The sequence below is a fragment of the Drosophila eugracilis genome, unplaced genomic scaffold, assembly GCF_018153835.1.
Source record: "Drosophila eugracilis isolate 14026-0451.02 unplaced genomic scaffold, ASM1815383v1 contig_2088, whole genome shotgun sequence".
In the NCBI taxonomy this organism is placed as follows: domain Eukaryota; kingdom Metazoa; phylum Arthropoda; class Insecta; order Diptera; family Drosophilidae; genus Drosophila; species Drosophila eugracilis.
This window is the reverse complement of record NW_024572964.1, coordinates 3,493,998-3,510,802: the sequence shown is the minus strand read 5'-3', so window position 1 is coordinate 3,510,802 and position 16,805 is coordinate 3,493,998. Positions and strand designations below refer to the sequence as shown.

At 41.9% G+C, this 16,805-nt stretch overlaps 1 protein-coding gene across 1 annotated transcript; it reads left to right on the top strand.

The window, feature by feature from the left end:
- The first annotated feature begins 1,200 nt into the window (after positions 1 to 1,200).
- On the top strand, positions 1,201 to 16,569 carry LOC108107921 (protein sprouty). The gene is made up of 2 exons (XM_017215743.2): positions 1,201 to 2,440; positions 14,390 to 16,569. Exon 2 carries the CDS (start codon positions 14,593 to 14,595, stop codon positions 16,372 to 16,374), a length of 1,782 nt encoding a protein of 593 aa, XP_017071232.1. The 5' UTR covers positions 1,201 to 2,440; positions 14,390 to 14,592; the 3' UTR covers positions 16,375 to 16,569.
- Positions 16,570 to 16,805: the final 236 nt, after the last annotated feature.

The window sequence follows — 16,805 nt, the reverse complement described above, 5'->3', positions numbered from 1 at the left end:
TATTCGTAAATTTGTAAAATAGTTTTTAAATATGAAATATTTAAAAAATCATTGTCTTAAAATAGCTTAACCCAAAATTAAATTAAAAATCAAAATAAAGTCATAGCCTAGAAGGGTTAATGGTGGGTAGAAGGCAGAGGCTGCTGCGTTGTGGGTCGTCCGGCCGAGGGGCTGGCACATTGCGGGGGGCCCAGCTGTCGCTTGGCTTTGCTGTATTTGTATTTGCTGTATTTGCCGCACTCGCACTCGCTGTTGTTGTTGCTGCTGCCTTTGCTCTGTTGTTTGTTTGCGCTGCGAGCTGTTCGCTGTTCGCCGTTCGCTGTTTGCATTTAAATTTAAATGAATGAAAAAGAAACTGGCATGAATTCGCCTCGACCCCCTGCCCCCTCATAAAAAAACCCCCTTGGAAACGAACGAGCGCGCCTACAAGTTGGCATATTTTCAATTTCCGTTTTTTACTCAAACACAGGCAGGCACACAGATATAAATGGGTGAGAGAGCGGGGCAGAGAGCGGGGCAGAGAGCGGGGCAGAGAGCGTGGCAGAGGGCGAGGCAGGGGGCCAGGGGCGTTCAAAGAGGAGGGGGTTTGGGGGGCTAGGGGCGGTAACGTCCGGTTGGTTTTTAGTACGAAAAGTCGCAACAGCTGAATTCGCCGCGCGAGAGAGTGAGAGATTTTATTTATCAACTTGTAATGAGAATGAGAATTTTTGTTCTGTTAAGTTGCGAGCAGAGAGAGAGCGAACTCTGTTATAAGGCAAACTGTTGACAGAATGACACAGATACATGCGTTTCAGTGTGGGTATAAACGTGTTAGTGAGTTCAATTCGCCGCCAGCATTTCCTGTGCTTGTTTTTCATCCTTTTAAAAGGGTTTTTTATAAGAATTTCAAGTGTATTAAATATTTTTCAATGAATTTATATAAATTCAACTTAAAAGATAATAGAAAAACCATTGAAAACCCCCTGAAAACCCGCAGTAAAACGCCCATTCAGCAGTTGCACTCTCACACACACTCAAACTTTTTGAGAATGAAAAATTTCGTTCAATTAAAAGCAAAAAAAGAGTGATCGTTATTTGAATTCGCCGCCTCTCTCACGCTCTTCATATGTTCGCCGTGAGTTAACAGCGGGGCTCTTTTTGAGTCAACAGCGAGGTAACAGAGGGAACGTCGAGCTACAGCGACTGCGGCTCATTTCGCTTCAGATTCGCAGATACATCGCTCTCAAAGATACAGATACATCGCTCATTTCGCTTCAAAACCTCGTGACGAGCGGTTGCCGCGATTGCCGCGTTCGCTGTCTTTCCGATTTCCTCAAAAGTCAAGCCACTTTTTTACAAAACTACAACATTTTTTTTCGAAGCAACAATCATCTGTTAAACAAAACAATTCACCGCGTCAAACAACCCATTTATATATATCCAAACATATATATATATATATCCATATACGAAACAAGAAATCACTTGAAAATATTGTGTGTGGTGGCAAAGAAAAAGTGAGTGTTTATTTTTGGGAAATACAAAATAGAAATAGTTAACCAAACCAATCGCTTCCAATGGAAATCATGTGCCTAAAAATGCAAATTGCTCCAAGAAAATCAACAACGTCTATTTAAAACAACAACAACAACAACATCAGCAGCAGCAACAACAAGAAAGCCCAACTCAAGCCAATCAAATACAAAACGTGTTGGGAAAAAGTCAAATAAAAAAAAAATACAAAATCAAACAACAACAGTCTCTCGCGCACACGAATATTTTTATAAATATATATATATATATATATAGCTATATATATATACGTACGTATATAAAATTGCATAAAAATATTTTTTACTCAAGACAACGCACACACACGCACGCAGCAGCGAGATATACACAGATACATTCGCCGCTCGTCCACACACTCGCACACATAGGCGACGACGTGGCCCCCGCTTTCGGTGTGTTGGTGTAACTGTGTGCCAGCGTCGTTGCTCCAACAACAACAACAACAACAACAATACCGCCGGTCGCCAAGTTGATTATTATTATTTTTTTGGCACGCCAATAAACCAAAAGCCCAGCGAATATAATAATACGAGGCTGGCAAAAATAATAACAAAATCAAACACCGTCGCCGGCGTCGTTTTTGTGTTAATTAAATTTACTTTTGTGAATGAAATGCGAAAGAAAGCAAAGCGAAAAATCATCTTTAATAAATGCTAAATAAAACCAGCAGTCGCGATCGCGAGTAAGAATCTAAAAAAAACACCCCCCTCACGCCTTTGGATTATACCCAAAAAATAAAAAAATAAAATACAAGAAAAAAAACCCTCGTAGTAACCTTAAAAAACCGAAATCATCGCCACATTTTGGATACACCTCGAAAAGGATTACACAACACATTTATGGTGATTAATTACGGAATTTGTATCACGGATTGCTTTTGAAAATCAATGTAAGTTCGCCCCCACAGCTGCCAAAGACTGTATATCTCTCAGATACTTAGATACCAACTGCACAACTGCTGCAATTTGAGTTAATCACGTTTTGGCGTCTAACCTTCAAACAGATGGATTGCCAGGAAATGCACAATTCTTGATAGAAATAATTGGTGTATATATGCTTATTCCATGCGAATATCTGATTAATTTATGACTATATCGTGACATGTTTTTTCAGTTTGAAAATAAGCATAAGTAGTGTTTAGCGATCAGGAAGAAATATAGTATTTTTCCGATAGAAAACATCACAGGAAAGTAAACACTAAAAGCGATCAGGAAACGTTACAGATGTTAGTGGGTCTATTAAACGTTTTATGATTGGGTAAACTAATCTGTAGTTTATGGTTTTGTAAACAAGATAGATTTTACTACCTTTCTATATGAAAATATATCCTAAAATCTCTATTTTACTTTCATTTCCTCTGCCCTCTAGAATTTCATTGAGGAATACAAAACGTTCTATAGTTAGAATCGCTTTGATCCCCTCGGAGAGTGCTAAAAATAAATATATATAAATGCACTAACTGTCAAAGTGGAATCAAATAAATTTCCCTGGCTTTTTATATTTGATAATTTAGTGTGTTTTTTCGCGGCTGGCGAACAAAATGTTTAACTGACATTTCAAGTTGTTTGTTTGTCTGGCCTCGTCGCCGTCTCCTCCCAGCGGTGTTTACTGATCGGACCAGACAGATAATCCAAGCACACACTCTCTCTATATATATATATACTATATATTCCGGGAGAGTATTATTTTTTTATTGAAAATAAATTGCTCTCCGATTCGGTTTGCATCTGCGGTGAAATTCTAGAATGTGAATTTTTTATAAAGTTGTTTCATTGTTGCCCAGCGATCGACTGATAATGGCTAGTCAGTCAGTCAGTCAGGGAGTCAGAGAGTCAGGGAGTCAGGCAGTCGATCGGCAATCTGGCAATCCAATGATCGATCACAGATCGATCCACAGAGAATTCCATTCACAAATCAGTCGACCGGGGACTGACTTTAGCTAAACCCTTCTAATCAGTTGCCCACTTTTTGTTGTCTGGCAAACCTTTGGACACTTCAGCGTGTTTTTTTCAGCTCTATTTTTAAACCATTTTTTTGTTCTTTGGGTCTTTTTTTTTAATCTAGAAAAGAGCGTGAGGTGAGGCAGTTTCGTCATCGATACACTTTTTTTTTTCCTGTGGCTCGATAAGACCAAGACCCCCAGGTATTAGGCCCGATGGATTTTTTGGGGCTTTGCCTTTGCCATTGCCTTTGCTTTTGCTTTCTTTTTCACGCTGACACACGCTTAAAAAATCAGAAGAGAGAGGAGGACTGATAAAGCAACGAAAAATATTTAAGTTTATTTACTTTTTGCTGGCTGTTAATTTCTGGGGCTAACGGAAACGAGAGGCAGAATAAATAAAAGAGGCGTAAAAACTTTTCAACCGATAAGTTAACAATATTTTCCTCTTCTTTTTTTGATCGATGGTCTCGTTGGTAGAGGGGGTTTTTACCAAAAAAAAAAAAAAAAAGAAGAAAATTCAATTGAATTAAGTGGCCTTCTTTTCGGTTTTCGATGTTCTGAATTTATGTCATAGCCAAAAATACACAAATACAAATTTCATTCATAATGGAAGGAAATTCTCGCTTTGCTTTCTGCCAAAAACATGTGAATACACACACACATAAAGACATACATATCTGAATAAATAAATTAAATGCTTAATTTTTATTAGCTAAATAAACAGCTAGGCAGGCAGGCACACAGCCCAAGCAGCAGATCCACAATGACGTTGATGACGCAGACGGCAAATAGACAGCCAGATAGATGGGGAAGTCGTGAAGGTTCCCTGAGAGGGAATGCTACTATACACCACCTTTATTCCTTTGGTTTTTCAGATACAGATACAGATACAGATACAGAGAACTTTGTAGATCACCTGTAACTTTGTATGAACAGAGACTCGCCTTTAATCAATCTAATGTTGCTGCTTCCCGCTTACCTGATTTATAGCAACCCATCTGTATGTATATATATATACACGAGCATCCCATGCATATATCTTCCTCTGTCTTATTTGGGATATATCAAGAATAGTCGGCAAAAATAAAATTACACAAACAACAGCGAGAGGCCGAAATGACAGCAAATTAATTGCATTCGCAAGACTAAAAATAGATAATCACGAAACTGTTACCAAAATGTAAGGCAGGCAGGCTGGGAGGCTGGCTAGATCTGAGCGGATATATATACTATATATTACGATACTGACGACAACAACCGAAGACGACATAAAAACTGAACATAGCAGAATAATAATCTATATCTATATAGGATATATAACTGAACAATCAAGTGGAATGTAACATTTACTGAACCCAAGATCTACTATACATGTAGGGGATGGGCAGGCGCACGCTTCAATGGGTTGAGATCTCTCGGATAGATGGGCATGGCACACATATATAGTAAAGTATCTATAAGATATGTTCGCCTATACTGCCAGCAAAGCACAAAACGCCAAATGACAGCCCAACGAGAACCCAAGAACTGAACTCAAGGGGCAGCCAACAACAAGCATTTTTATGCCGCAAGCAAACATGTGATTTTCATTATTTTTGTCGTCGCAACGACGCTCGACCAAAGAAAAACCAAAAAAAAAAAAAAAAAACGCCAGCGAAAAATGGCCTTTTTATTTTTGAAAATTATAATTTTTAAAAATAAATCCCACAAAAACCACAACAACAACGGGGTGTTTGTTGTGGGGGCCAAGACTGCTTTCAACTGCAATCGAAAGAGCTGACGAGTGTTGGATTTATGAAGACAACCAAGTAAACTCAAAGGGGCTTTGATTTGGCATTATGTTTTTAGGTTAATCATTAATTAATGGGTCTAAAGAGTAATTACTAGTTAGCTTGCAAACTTCTTAGAGCTATTTTAATGTTAAATGATGCTAAAAAGAAGGAAATCAGATTATAAAGTAACTAAAAGAAAGGCAAAAGGGTTGGTTTTTATAGAACTTTGTTATACATTTCGCATATTTTTTTTAATATATATTCTAGAGTTTATCCATATCGATTTGATAACTATTTTTAACACATCATGTACCCTCTATCCACCCCCCATGAAAGCTCTTTTCCATGGCTCTAACTACGTTTTGAGGCTTTCCTGGCAAATCTTGTCCATTAGCAGACTAAGACAATAACTGCACCCTCTTTTCGACCAGGGGAATGGACTTGCCCCCCTAGATCAGCCCACGCCCAGAGCTCACTTCCGTTTGTTGTTGTTGCCTCAGTTTCAGTTTCAGTTTTGTGGCCCATGGGGGTATGGGGTGTGCGTTGGGGGAGGCAGTTGACCACCCAAGAGGCGAGGCGGTGGTCGAGCAACGCATACAAAACGCTCATTAATCGAGCGTCTTTAGAAATGGCCTAAACACACAGCTATATATATATCTATATCTATATATATATAGCCGACTATATATGCGCAGCTAGCAAAAACAAATCGTTGGCCCATAGAATTGTCGTCAATGAATGGCTGACGACGACAACCTATGATAAAGCCAAAGATGATGATGATGATGATGCTGATGATGATGCAGAGAGCAGTCAGCATGGATAAAGTGAGCAAGAGATGTCATCCTCAGGGGGGAGAGGGAGGTGTGGTGGCAACTGCTTATGACAGCCCTTTGAATTGGACTCGTAATGCAATTGCCTGGGCGTGACCTTTGCCACCAGCAGGTGACAACTTGGACACGTCCAAACAAATGCGAAATGCTTCCAGCTCCCTCGGTCCTTGGCCCCCACTTCATATGCAAAGTCTGCACGAGTGCACAGCGAGAAATTGGGTGTAAGAAGGGAAGTCATTTCAAAAGTTATATAATAATAATCATTTAATAAATCATTCTAGTACTTGCTGTAACATTACTTTGTCATTTTATTGAAATTACTTTGAACTTTCTAACCTTTTCATTTGATAAGGAAATTGCCTTTGATGAAGTTTAGTATATGAAAGTCACTTAAATAGTTAGCCTTATCAGTTATTTTTAACACATATTTGAATCTCGTTAATAGTTACCATTCTTTGCCTTTTAACTTAAATGTTTTTTAACTTATTTTCCCCCGTGTGAGGTCAAAAATAGCTAACCGAGCGTGGGCCAGGACTTTATGTGTATTTATTATAGCTGCGTGTGAGCGTAGGTGACCTCAAGACGGGCCCACGCAGCCATCCTTGGAGACCTCTCCGGTGGGCGTGCTTGTCCACCCAAAAACCCAGCCCTCCCCCACCCTCTTCCTCAAAAAAGAGAACGAAAAAAAAACACTTTAAGCGTCAGTTTTCCCCTGTCAGTCTTATCTGTGAGTTACAGGTGGGGCAGTGGAGCTCTTGGGATATGCACTATAAGGCTGTGGCTTTCCGCTTCTATTTTTCTCTGTTCTTGTTGTTGTTGTGGAAAATCGGTGAGCTAAAAATAGATTTCGGTTGCCACGCTTCGAGGAAAATGAGGAAAATTAGGAGCGAGACAGACGAGTCAAGTGCGTGTATCTGTGTGTGGCTTTTGTGGGCGTTTTGGGTGGGGTTTGGGCTATCTTTTTTTTTTCTTGCTGCTGATGTGTCTGGCTTTTTGGGGGTGTGTTCGTGACACGAAAAGTTTGGGAAGTTCTTGCTATCTCTTGAGTTTTAATTGGGCGAAAATTCATCAAAGTTTCGGCTAAAGAGATTTGTTCGTTATTGCAACACTTTTGATGTTTGAGTCGACAGAATCTTAAGATTGTTTTTTATAGTTGGTCAGGAAATTGATTAATATTTTTAACCTAAAGTTAAGTTAAGTTTGTATATTAACTATCTTTTAACTTAAGTTCATAGTTTTGACTGATTTCCTCAGTTCAATATCCTCCCTTTGACATCTCTAGCCATTGAGAAAAGTTTCCTGCCAAAGTCACGCACTTTTGGCCCTCATTCTTTGATCAACTTTGGCTTTGCCTTCGCGCCTGTGGGTCTGTCTGTGTGTGTGTGTGGGTTGGTGGGTGGCTCGTCTTTGCCTGTATTTGTGTCTGAATCTGTGTTGTTGTACATTAGGGCGGGTCAGGTTGTTTACATTGCCTTTCGCCAATTTTGGGTCTCTTTTTTGTGTGTTGTCAGGGTGTGGTGGGGTGGGTAGGAGGCTGCCATTCGGGTGGTTTTTGCGGGCCTATTGGGGACCCAATTGTTGTTGCTATTTCGGGGCAAGGACTCTATAAATAGCAGGAAAATTTATATAGCAGACACAGAGACAGACAACCTGGCGTTGAGTGTCTATGTAAGTGTGTGTGCGTGTGTGTGAGTATTGTGTGTGTGTCTTCCATTGACGTCATCACCAGCATGTCATGAGTTTGCTGTGCAATTCTTATTTATTTAGTTTCGTCGTCTTTTTTTTTGTTTTTTTTTTGTCTTTTTGGCCAAGCCAATGAGCATTGTCTATGTGTGAGTCACACAGATACTCACCAATACTTAGACACTCAGCCAGCTGTCGCCTGTGCAGTCGACGGCGCTGCCAACGCCTCTGCCAGCAGCTTCTGTGTGGGCGTTTGCGCGTGTAAGGATGTGAACGGAATTTTTGAATAGAACACGCAAATTAGATATAGAAAATTATGTGTATGCTCTATGCTCATGGCTCTATTAGTGTGCCCTGCCCTGCCCTGCCCTGCCCTGCTTTGCCCTACCCTGCCCTGCCCATCCTTCTTTGTATGGTGTTCACTGTACATTGTGTGTATTACATTCAAACATTCCCTACTTTTCTGTCTTCGCGAGAGGGTTCGGCCCTCCTCCAAACTGTGGGCGTTGCTCGGGGATCTGGCGAAGGGAGGTTGGGCCAAGATATCTATCGCCGGCAGGAAGGTAACCGTATTATCATGTCGAAATTATAATGCCAGACAGAGGAAGTACTGAGGAGTGGGTCTCCATTGCGTGGGAAAATTGAAGACTTCTTTAGGGAAAACCTAAGTTTCATTCTATTAAATTTGTTTGTTTAAAATTTTGGTAAATTCTGATCAAGTAGAGATGGAAATGCAACATAAAGTAAACACTCTTTTTCGAAACAGAAATATATGTTTTTGTTTTCATAAACTGATTCCATTTCCCAGCCCCAAAGCAAATAAAACATCGGCCATATCATTCCTTGGCAATGAGGCCGAAGGCAGCTTAACCCCCGACTGCCCGACCGATCATTCAGTTCTGTTATAATACCCCATTTACGAGTGCACCTTTTCAAGAATGAACCGAATGCAGGCGATTGAGAATTACAACAAAGGAGGTCGGGACCGGGCAAAAATGAAAATAAAAAATAAGAAAGAAAGAAATATAAATCCAAAATGAAAGGAGAGCAATCAACCAGAGAGTGAGACGGCTAGATAAGGAAAAACAACAACCTAGCACCGGGGAAAAAGAGAAAATTTTTCACAATGAAACATAGAAAACATCTGTTGGATGTTTCTATAAGGCCCAGACAAGAGTTGGTGTAGGAATCTCGACCGATGTTGCCGCTGCCGCTGCTGCTGCTGTTGCTGTTGCAATAGTGTTGCTGCTGCTGTTGTTGTTGTTGTTGTTGTTGCTGTTGTGCATGGCCAGACAAAAGGTGCAACAACAATGGAACACCACTTACGCACATGGACAAGGTGGAAGGAGATGCGATGCGATGCCAGGGCAACACATGTTGCAGCTTCCTTTTTGGCTGCCACTTAACTGCAACTCACTTCAGCCTCAGTCTCTGCCTCTGCTTCAGCCTCCGCCTCTGCCACAGTCATTACAACTCACGGCGTTGAATTCTACCTGAAATCTACCTACTTTACGCACACACACACACGCACACACAGGCGATATACTTCGGGGTTGTAGCCTAGAGAAAACGCAGATCGGTTGGGATGGAGACAATCAGCCCGAGAAAATCTTAAGGTCGATCACTTGTAGTTTATGGGCTTCTCCCTCTCCTTCTCCTTCTCCTTCACCATCTTCCTCTTCTTCGCCTCCATCTGCCTCTTCCTCTTCGCGTTCTCTAGACCTATAGACCAGATCAAACCAGACCAGACAACAGCTCCGCAGCATTAAAAAAGCAGGGAAAAGCTGAAAAGAGTTGAGTAACTTAAGGGAACTAGTTCGTTTCGAAAGGGTTTCCATTTTCATTATTGTTATTGGAAAACAGTTGTAATAACATTTTGGGAAACTAAATATTAATAAGCTATGTTTATAGTTTAGTTTTCTTAAAAACAGAAACTAAATAGGCTCAGAAAATGAGCAAGCCTTGCGATTTCCCGAACCAGTTCCCAGCGGTGACATCTCTGAACAGCAGACCGTTGTCTGGGCCTCCAGTTTGATGCCATCTTCTTGGCTCAGCTCATTTGTTGGTGATTTGATCTTTTGCTTCTTCTCGGCTTCTTAGCCCCTCGAAGCCCCTACTCCACTCTACACACACACACACACACACACACACTCCACCGATCTCAGCCAGAGTTGGCTTCAATGATTTCTATAAAAGTAAAGGAAAACCCGAACCGAGCCATTCCAGACACAAGAATGAACATAATCATCATTATGATAATTATCATTCAGGCCGACTTTGGTGTATATATCATTAACACACACACATACACTCTGAGATCTCTGCAAGTGTGCGTGAGCCCTTTGCCACATGTGCTGCTCATTTGCTTTGAAAACTATTAGCTGATGTTGCTGCTGCTGGTGCTGGTGCTGTGGCTGCAACATATGGTCGGTTGGGCATTTAAATAGTTTAATGATCTGTGCTCTGTGACTGGCTGGTTGGTGTTGTTGTCGTGGCAGCAGCTTCAGCAGCAGCAGCAGCAGCAGCTTCAGCAGCAGCAGCAGCAGCAGCAACAACAGCAGCAACAGCATCAGCACAGCAGCAACATCAAGCGATTCCCGTTTCAGTTTCAGTTTTCTCATTCGCGTTCGGTTCCCTACGAGTTGCCTGCAGTCATTAGCGTTTCCTGTGTAGGTTTTTCATCTGTCGCTCTTCGCATTTCATTTATCTACTCATGTGTGTCTGCCCTCGGAGCGTGTGTATCCGCACATATTTTTAGCGGAGCTCACAAAAACATATTCTTAAAAAAAAGGGAGATTCCAGCGAAGAGTATAAACTTAACTCAAACCTAAACCACATTCGTTGAGTTGTTTTTATTTTAGCAGAACTTGACACACAATCAGAATGAAAGCAAAAAAAACTTAATAAAAACTAAAAACACATCACTAAATTATAAGCACGACTGCCAGACATGACAAAATGAATTGCAACTCTTTATTTTTGTAATGTCATTGCTGACAGTTCCAGAAATGCCACAAAAATAAAGTCTAGATCAGCAGTAAAGTAAGTTAACACAAAGTAGGCTTAATGAAAGACCTATTAAAGAACTCTAGAAGAGGTAAGAAGTACTTTGGAAAGGCAAATATGGGTTTAAACTGTTTTTTACTGTTGATTTTGACATGGAAAAATCAATGAAAATGAAACTAATTAAGTTTTTCCTTGGTTTTCATACTTACAAGTTCCCTTATTTTGTTTACCCCTGTGCCTGGCCTGTTTCTGTTACCAATTTAATTGGGTCATTCTGTCTTTACTGGGCAATAACTTTTCTTAATCCATTTGACAATTGGAACGGTAAAGGTAGCCTTTGATAAGGCAAAGATCGGGCCAGAGACATTATTCGCCGGCTTATTAACCAGAATGGCAGCCTCAGTCACAAAAAGTAAGCCGAAAAAAATACGACAAAAAACCTGTTTGTATTTGATTTTTGCCAGAGTTTATTTTTATATATAAAAACGCTTCGGTTTGCGGTGTTGTTGCTGTTTTTGTTGGTATTGTTGGGCTGTCTGTCTGCCTTAAATAATTTTATTTAAATCGCAACTGGCAGTGACACTTGTTTGTGCAAACAGGCAAGCAGGCAGGCAAACAAACAAACGCAAACCAACAAAGGCGAATGAATCTCTTCGAATCGTTTGAATGAATTAGCCGGGCGACAAAGACCTTCAGTCACCCCCCACTCCCGATCCGCCCCTCGCCCATTGTATTTTCACTTATTAATGAAAACGTTTCAAATGCCACATTTCACATTTCGTGCGCCATTGAATCACACTCACTGCCAGCGAAATAATTTATTTTTTATTCAGCCACTTGGTTCGCCGATCCAAGGTCAAAGTTTGCCCAACGTAAAAAAACAAATCAAACAAAAATACTATACACAGGCGAAAGAATTTTAGCGCAATTAAAAATAAGCGAGTGAATGCTAAAAAACGAACAAAATTGTTTTCAAATTACGTACAATATTGTTGTATTCTATCTGCTGTGCCCAATTAATTTAAGAATGAAATCGAAATCTTGGCATTACTTTTGGGGCTGTGCGTCAGGCAGCGCCGCCCAAGCCGAATAAATAAATAAACTTTGAATTATGTTTATTTATTTTTTATTAAGCAATTTGAATATGTTTTTTATGGCTCGCATTTACACCTTTTAATTGGAATTTTACTGGCTAAAACTTGCTGCCAATTTATTGATAATCAAGAACTGAACTTCGTTTTTGAAAGTCATTCACTGGGGACTCAAAGTGTCTATCTTTAACATCAAAGTCTTTCATTCTTAAAAAACACCTTAAAAATAGTTTACTACCTAGAATTTTTTTTTGTATATCAAAGGAGGGGAAAATGACGCTTACAGTTTGTGCGCCCTCGGAAAAGTCGATTGCCAAATATACATAAAGAGGTGGGACCTGTGCCGCGATTTTCTTATTGCCAATCAGTGGCGATCCGCTGCTACTGCCACTGCTGCTGTGAAAATGAATTTCCCTTCTGCCCGCACACTCCTTACCAACCACCACACGACGTGTGTTTTCGTTGATTTTCTATTTTGTTTTTCCCAATTGTGATCATTCTCGAAAATTGTTTTTGAGTACCGGACATGACGTCAATAAGTGGGCGTTTGTGTTAATTTTTATACCCCCCGAAAAACACACACTTAACCCACTCGCCTATACACCTATATAGCTCTCTGCGTCTATATGTTTCCCTGTATTTATTTCTTTTGGGGCGTAGAAATTTTCGTTGGCGCTAAAAACAATTTTTATGCCGCACAATAATAATAATAATTCGTTGGGCTTTTTATGGGCAGATATATACAGACGGGGTGGGGTCGATAGAGGGGGAGTTGCTTAAACTTCAAATCATTTTAAAGGCTTATTAATATCAGATCGAGGTTTGTCCTATTACACAGATAGTCTTATAGTATCTTCTTACATAAACTCTTATCCCAATTTCGAATTCGCTCCTACTTTCTTGCACTTGACTGTCTGTTTGCCTGGCACTTTTATTAATTTTTATGGAACAGAGGCGCCGTTTATTAATTTCCTGTATTTCCTTATTTGCCAGAGGGGCAACGACGGGCCTGGCCTGGCCTTTAATTATGTGTAAACAAATATTTATCTAAACGCGGCGTCTGGGACTTTCGATCTCTTCGGCCGATCGCATTACTCATACGCCGCGTTGACCAGATTAACTGATGCAGCTATAAATCGGCAAGAACATGCCATAAAAATACAGTTGTTTCGCCATAAAAATGCTTTATTTCGCATGGCTCGAAATCGCGTTTGCGATCGTGCCATAATTAACATGATCATCATCAACGCCAAAAAAAAACAAAAAAAAATATGTACTCAGTCAAAGTTCAATTAGCATCATTTTCTTTATTCATTCGCTTCGTTCTTCGCTCTCGATCGGTATATATATATATATATATATCAGTATAATATACACATGCAAATGATTCTCATTCTCATTCCAAATCTGAATCCGAATCGCTAATTTCCTTTTGATATGCCAAATCGAACAATTATGAAAGTTATTCCATTTATTTTTATGGCCCTACGTAATACGGAGCGGATCGGAAATAATTTGAAAGCGAGAGGAGAACGCTGAATGGAATTTTGAATTTTTTTTCTTTCGGTTTCGAATCAGATTGTCGGGGTGAAAGCAATTAAGCCAGATAATGGGGGTTAGCGGTGTCGAGGGCGCGGATGTCGGCGGATCCCAAAAAAAAAAAGAAAACCTAATATAGTACTACGAAACACGCTCTCTCGTCTCTAGCATAAATAAGCAATTTGATCTTAAACATTTAGCAGCAGGGCCAGGCCAAGCCCAGTTCCCTAGAAACCACGAAACACAATCTCCGAAACATCATGTCCCGCCGATTCGAGTGAACCCGAGAGCATTATGAACCGAAATCATAATAATAATAATAATAATCATAAAGCCAGTGTGCTGTTGCCCTATGATGTTTACATAAAAAGCCGAAAAAATAAACCTTCTTTATCTTTAACAAAATATATATATGACGGGCGACCTTCTCTCAGTTTGGTTTCCTAGCTGCGAAATTAATTACAAACATTAAAACCGTCGACGAAGAAAAGTTCACTTCTGGCCATTTAATCCAAACAAAAGCATCTGGCACTTTGGACCCGGTGGCACGCCCTCCTCCCTGGCCATTTTATACTATTTTCTATACTATTTCTGGTCTCTTATTTATTTTGCGTTTATCCATGAGCACGGCGAAACCCATCTACGTGCCATTTTTGTGGCTGCGAAAACTGCAAAAACCAATTCGTGGCGTTCTTGCACTTTCCTCGGGGGAGGCAATAAATAAACGTGGATTACTTTTAGGCGTTTTTTTTTATCCGAATTGGATTTAAATAAGAACGTAGAATGGTATAAAAATAGAAGGTAAACAAGAGAGTTTGATTCTATAAACACAGAAAAAGATATTTACGAAGCATCAGGGCTTTCTCTTTCTAAGTCTTCAACATTTTTGATAGTTTAGTTCTTTAACTTTCATCTTCTAAAAGAAAACCCATCTTATCAATTGACTAATTTTCCCCTTCTCTCTACTTTCAGAAAGCAATCAGCAGCTGTCCAAATCTGCAGCAAAAGGATGAAGGCAAATCGAGCTGAGTCCGGGCGCAGCAACTACGATCGGCGGCATTGAGGATCTCGGATCTCGAGGTGGAGGAGCGATCTCGATCTCGAGGTGGAGCGAGGAGCGGAGGAGGAGGAGTGGAGGAGTGCAGCTGGGGGAGGAGTCCTGGTTACAACACTACATGGATCGCAGAAATGGCGGCGATCCCTTGGCGCCACCCCGGCCCCCGAAGTTATTACCGCGCGTGCATCGACCAAGGGCGCCGGAGCCGACGTTAAGTGGTGTCGACCATCCAGTAGGAGCAACTGCATCAGCAACATTAGCGGCACTTGCAACACCCGCAGCAATCCATAGCAACAACAATTCACAGCAGCAACTTAGTATTAGCGCAGCAGCGAGCAACAACAACAACAACAACAACAATAATAATAACAACAACAATACGATATCGATAATACCCGCATCGCCGGATTTTGACGACTACCAGATCCACCATCTGACCTTCCTGCCCCAGCGTCCAAGCAGCTTGAGCCGTAATAGCAGTACGGCTTCGTCGACGACGGCAACGGGGATTAGTGTGTCCGGATCGGGATCGGTTTCGGGATCATCGTCGAGTTTTACGAGACGTCGACCGCCGGCACCCGCACCGTTGGTCAATACCAACAACAACAACAACAACAACAACAACTTCCTTAGTCATTTCCAAAGCGCTGAGCCGGTGAGCACTGCTCTGGGCCAGCCGCCCGCCTCTCCCGTCACGCTGGCGCAACCGCGACCCGAATCCGAAAGGCTAACCAACGAGTATGTGGACACGCCGCTGCAACATGCGACGCGCTCGCAGCATCCGGCTGGCCAGCAGGATAATGGCCAGACGACCACCCACCACCTGTTGCTGTTGCCTCAGAGGAATCAGCATCTGCACCTGCAACACCAGCAACAGCATCTGCAGCAACAGCAGCAGCAGCAGCAGCAGCAACACCTGCAACAGCAGCATCAGCAGCAGCAACACCAGCAACATGCGCGACTGGCGACGACGACGCAGGCGACGTCCGTTGGAAGCGACCACACCGATGGCTTACTACATTCGCACCTGCAAAACAGCACCAAACCACCCGCCTCGAAGCAGCCGGCACCGCCCAGACTGGGAATGGGTCTGGGATTGGGCCTGGGTCTAAACCAGCCCATCATCACCAAGCAGCCGGCACCCGCCACGCAAAAGGAGCACATGCATGCCCTGGAAGAGCTGCTGCAGCCGGGAGGAGCCGGCGGCAATGGTGGACCACTGGTGATGGCCGGTGATCCCAGCCTAATGAATCCCATTCTGTGTCCAAGATGTGGCCGCTGTCGGTGTGAGCAGTGCCAGAGCCCAAGGCCATTGCCCCAGACATGGGTGTGCAACAAGACGTGTCTGTGCAGCGCCGAGTCGGTCATCGATTATGCCTCCTGCTTGTGCTGTGCCAAGGCCTTGTTCTATCACTGTGCCCGGGATAACGACCTGGACTGCGACGATGGCAATGGCACACCCTGCGTGGATAATCCCTGCTCCTGCGGACCCTACAAGCGAACCCAGAGATGGGGCTGGCTGGGAGCCTTGTCGATCTTCCTGCCCTGCCTGTGGTTCTACTGGCCAATGAGGGGCTGCATGAAGCTGTGCGAGAAGTGCTACGGGAGATTCGCAGGACGAGGATGCCGCTGTCAGGGTATCGGAAGCGGTGTGTCTGGGTCAGGAGGTGGAGTGGGAAGCATTGGTTCCACCAGCAGCATGTTGCCCATAGTGCCCCTGGGGGTAAATGGCAATGGACTGGGTGGCGGCGTGAGCCTCTCCAGCGGCGTGACGGATGGTGGACTCAACCAAACCAATGGCAAGGCCATGGAACATGGATGCAGTGCCGCCAGGAGCATCCTGCGAAAGGGTGACCTCACCCCGGAGAAACGACTCCTGGACTCCAGTCCCGACTATTAAGGGGTGAACGTTTTTGTGCCCGGTTTTTTCCCAGAGGAAAAACCTTCAAGCACAGAATGGAAACCCAAGGAAAATCGCGGGCTGGATCGTGAACATATACCCCATATATATATATATATACGGAAAATATTTAATATATGATTTAAAAGGATATATAAAAAAAAATGAGGAAAGATAGAAAGAAAGAAAGAAAAATTAAATAACCAAAGACTGCAAACAGATAATTATTAATTATTAGAAATGTTATTTAAAAAATAATTTTTGCTTAAAAAACTAAACGAAAGGGGCGACGAGTGGAAAGAAAGAAAGAAAGAAGGAAAGAAAGAGGAAAAAGTGACGAACCGAATGCGATTAGGAATTATTTTTCGAACGATTTTTTGTATTATTTGATTTTGTTTTTTACTTGCTTAATTCAACTCTTCAGTTCAATG

Coding starts and splice junctions, on each gene's coding strand:
- LOC108107921 (XM_017215743.2), top strand. CDS start 14,593: ATGGATCGCAGAAATGGCGGCGATCCCTTGGCGCCACCCCGGCCCCCG.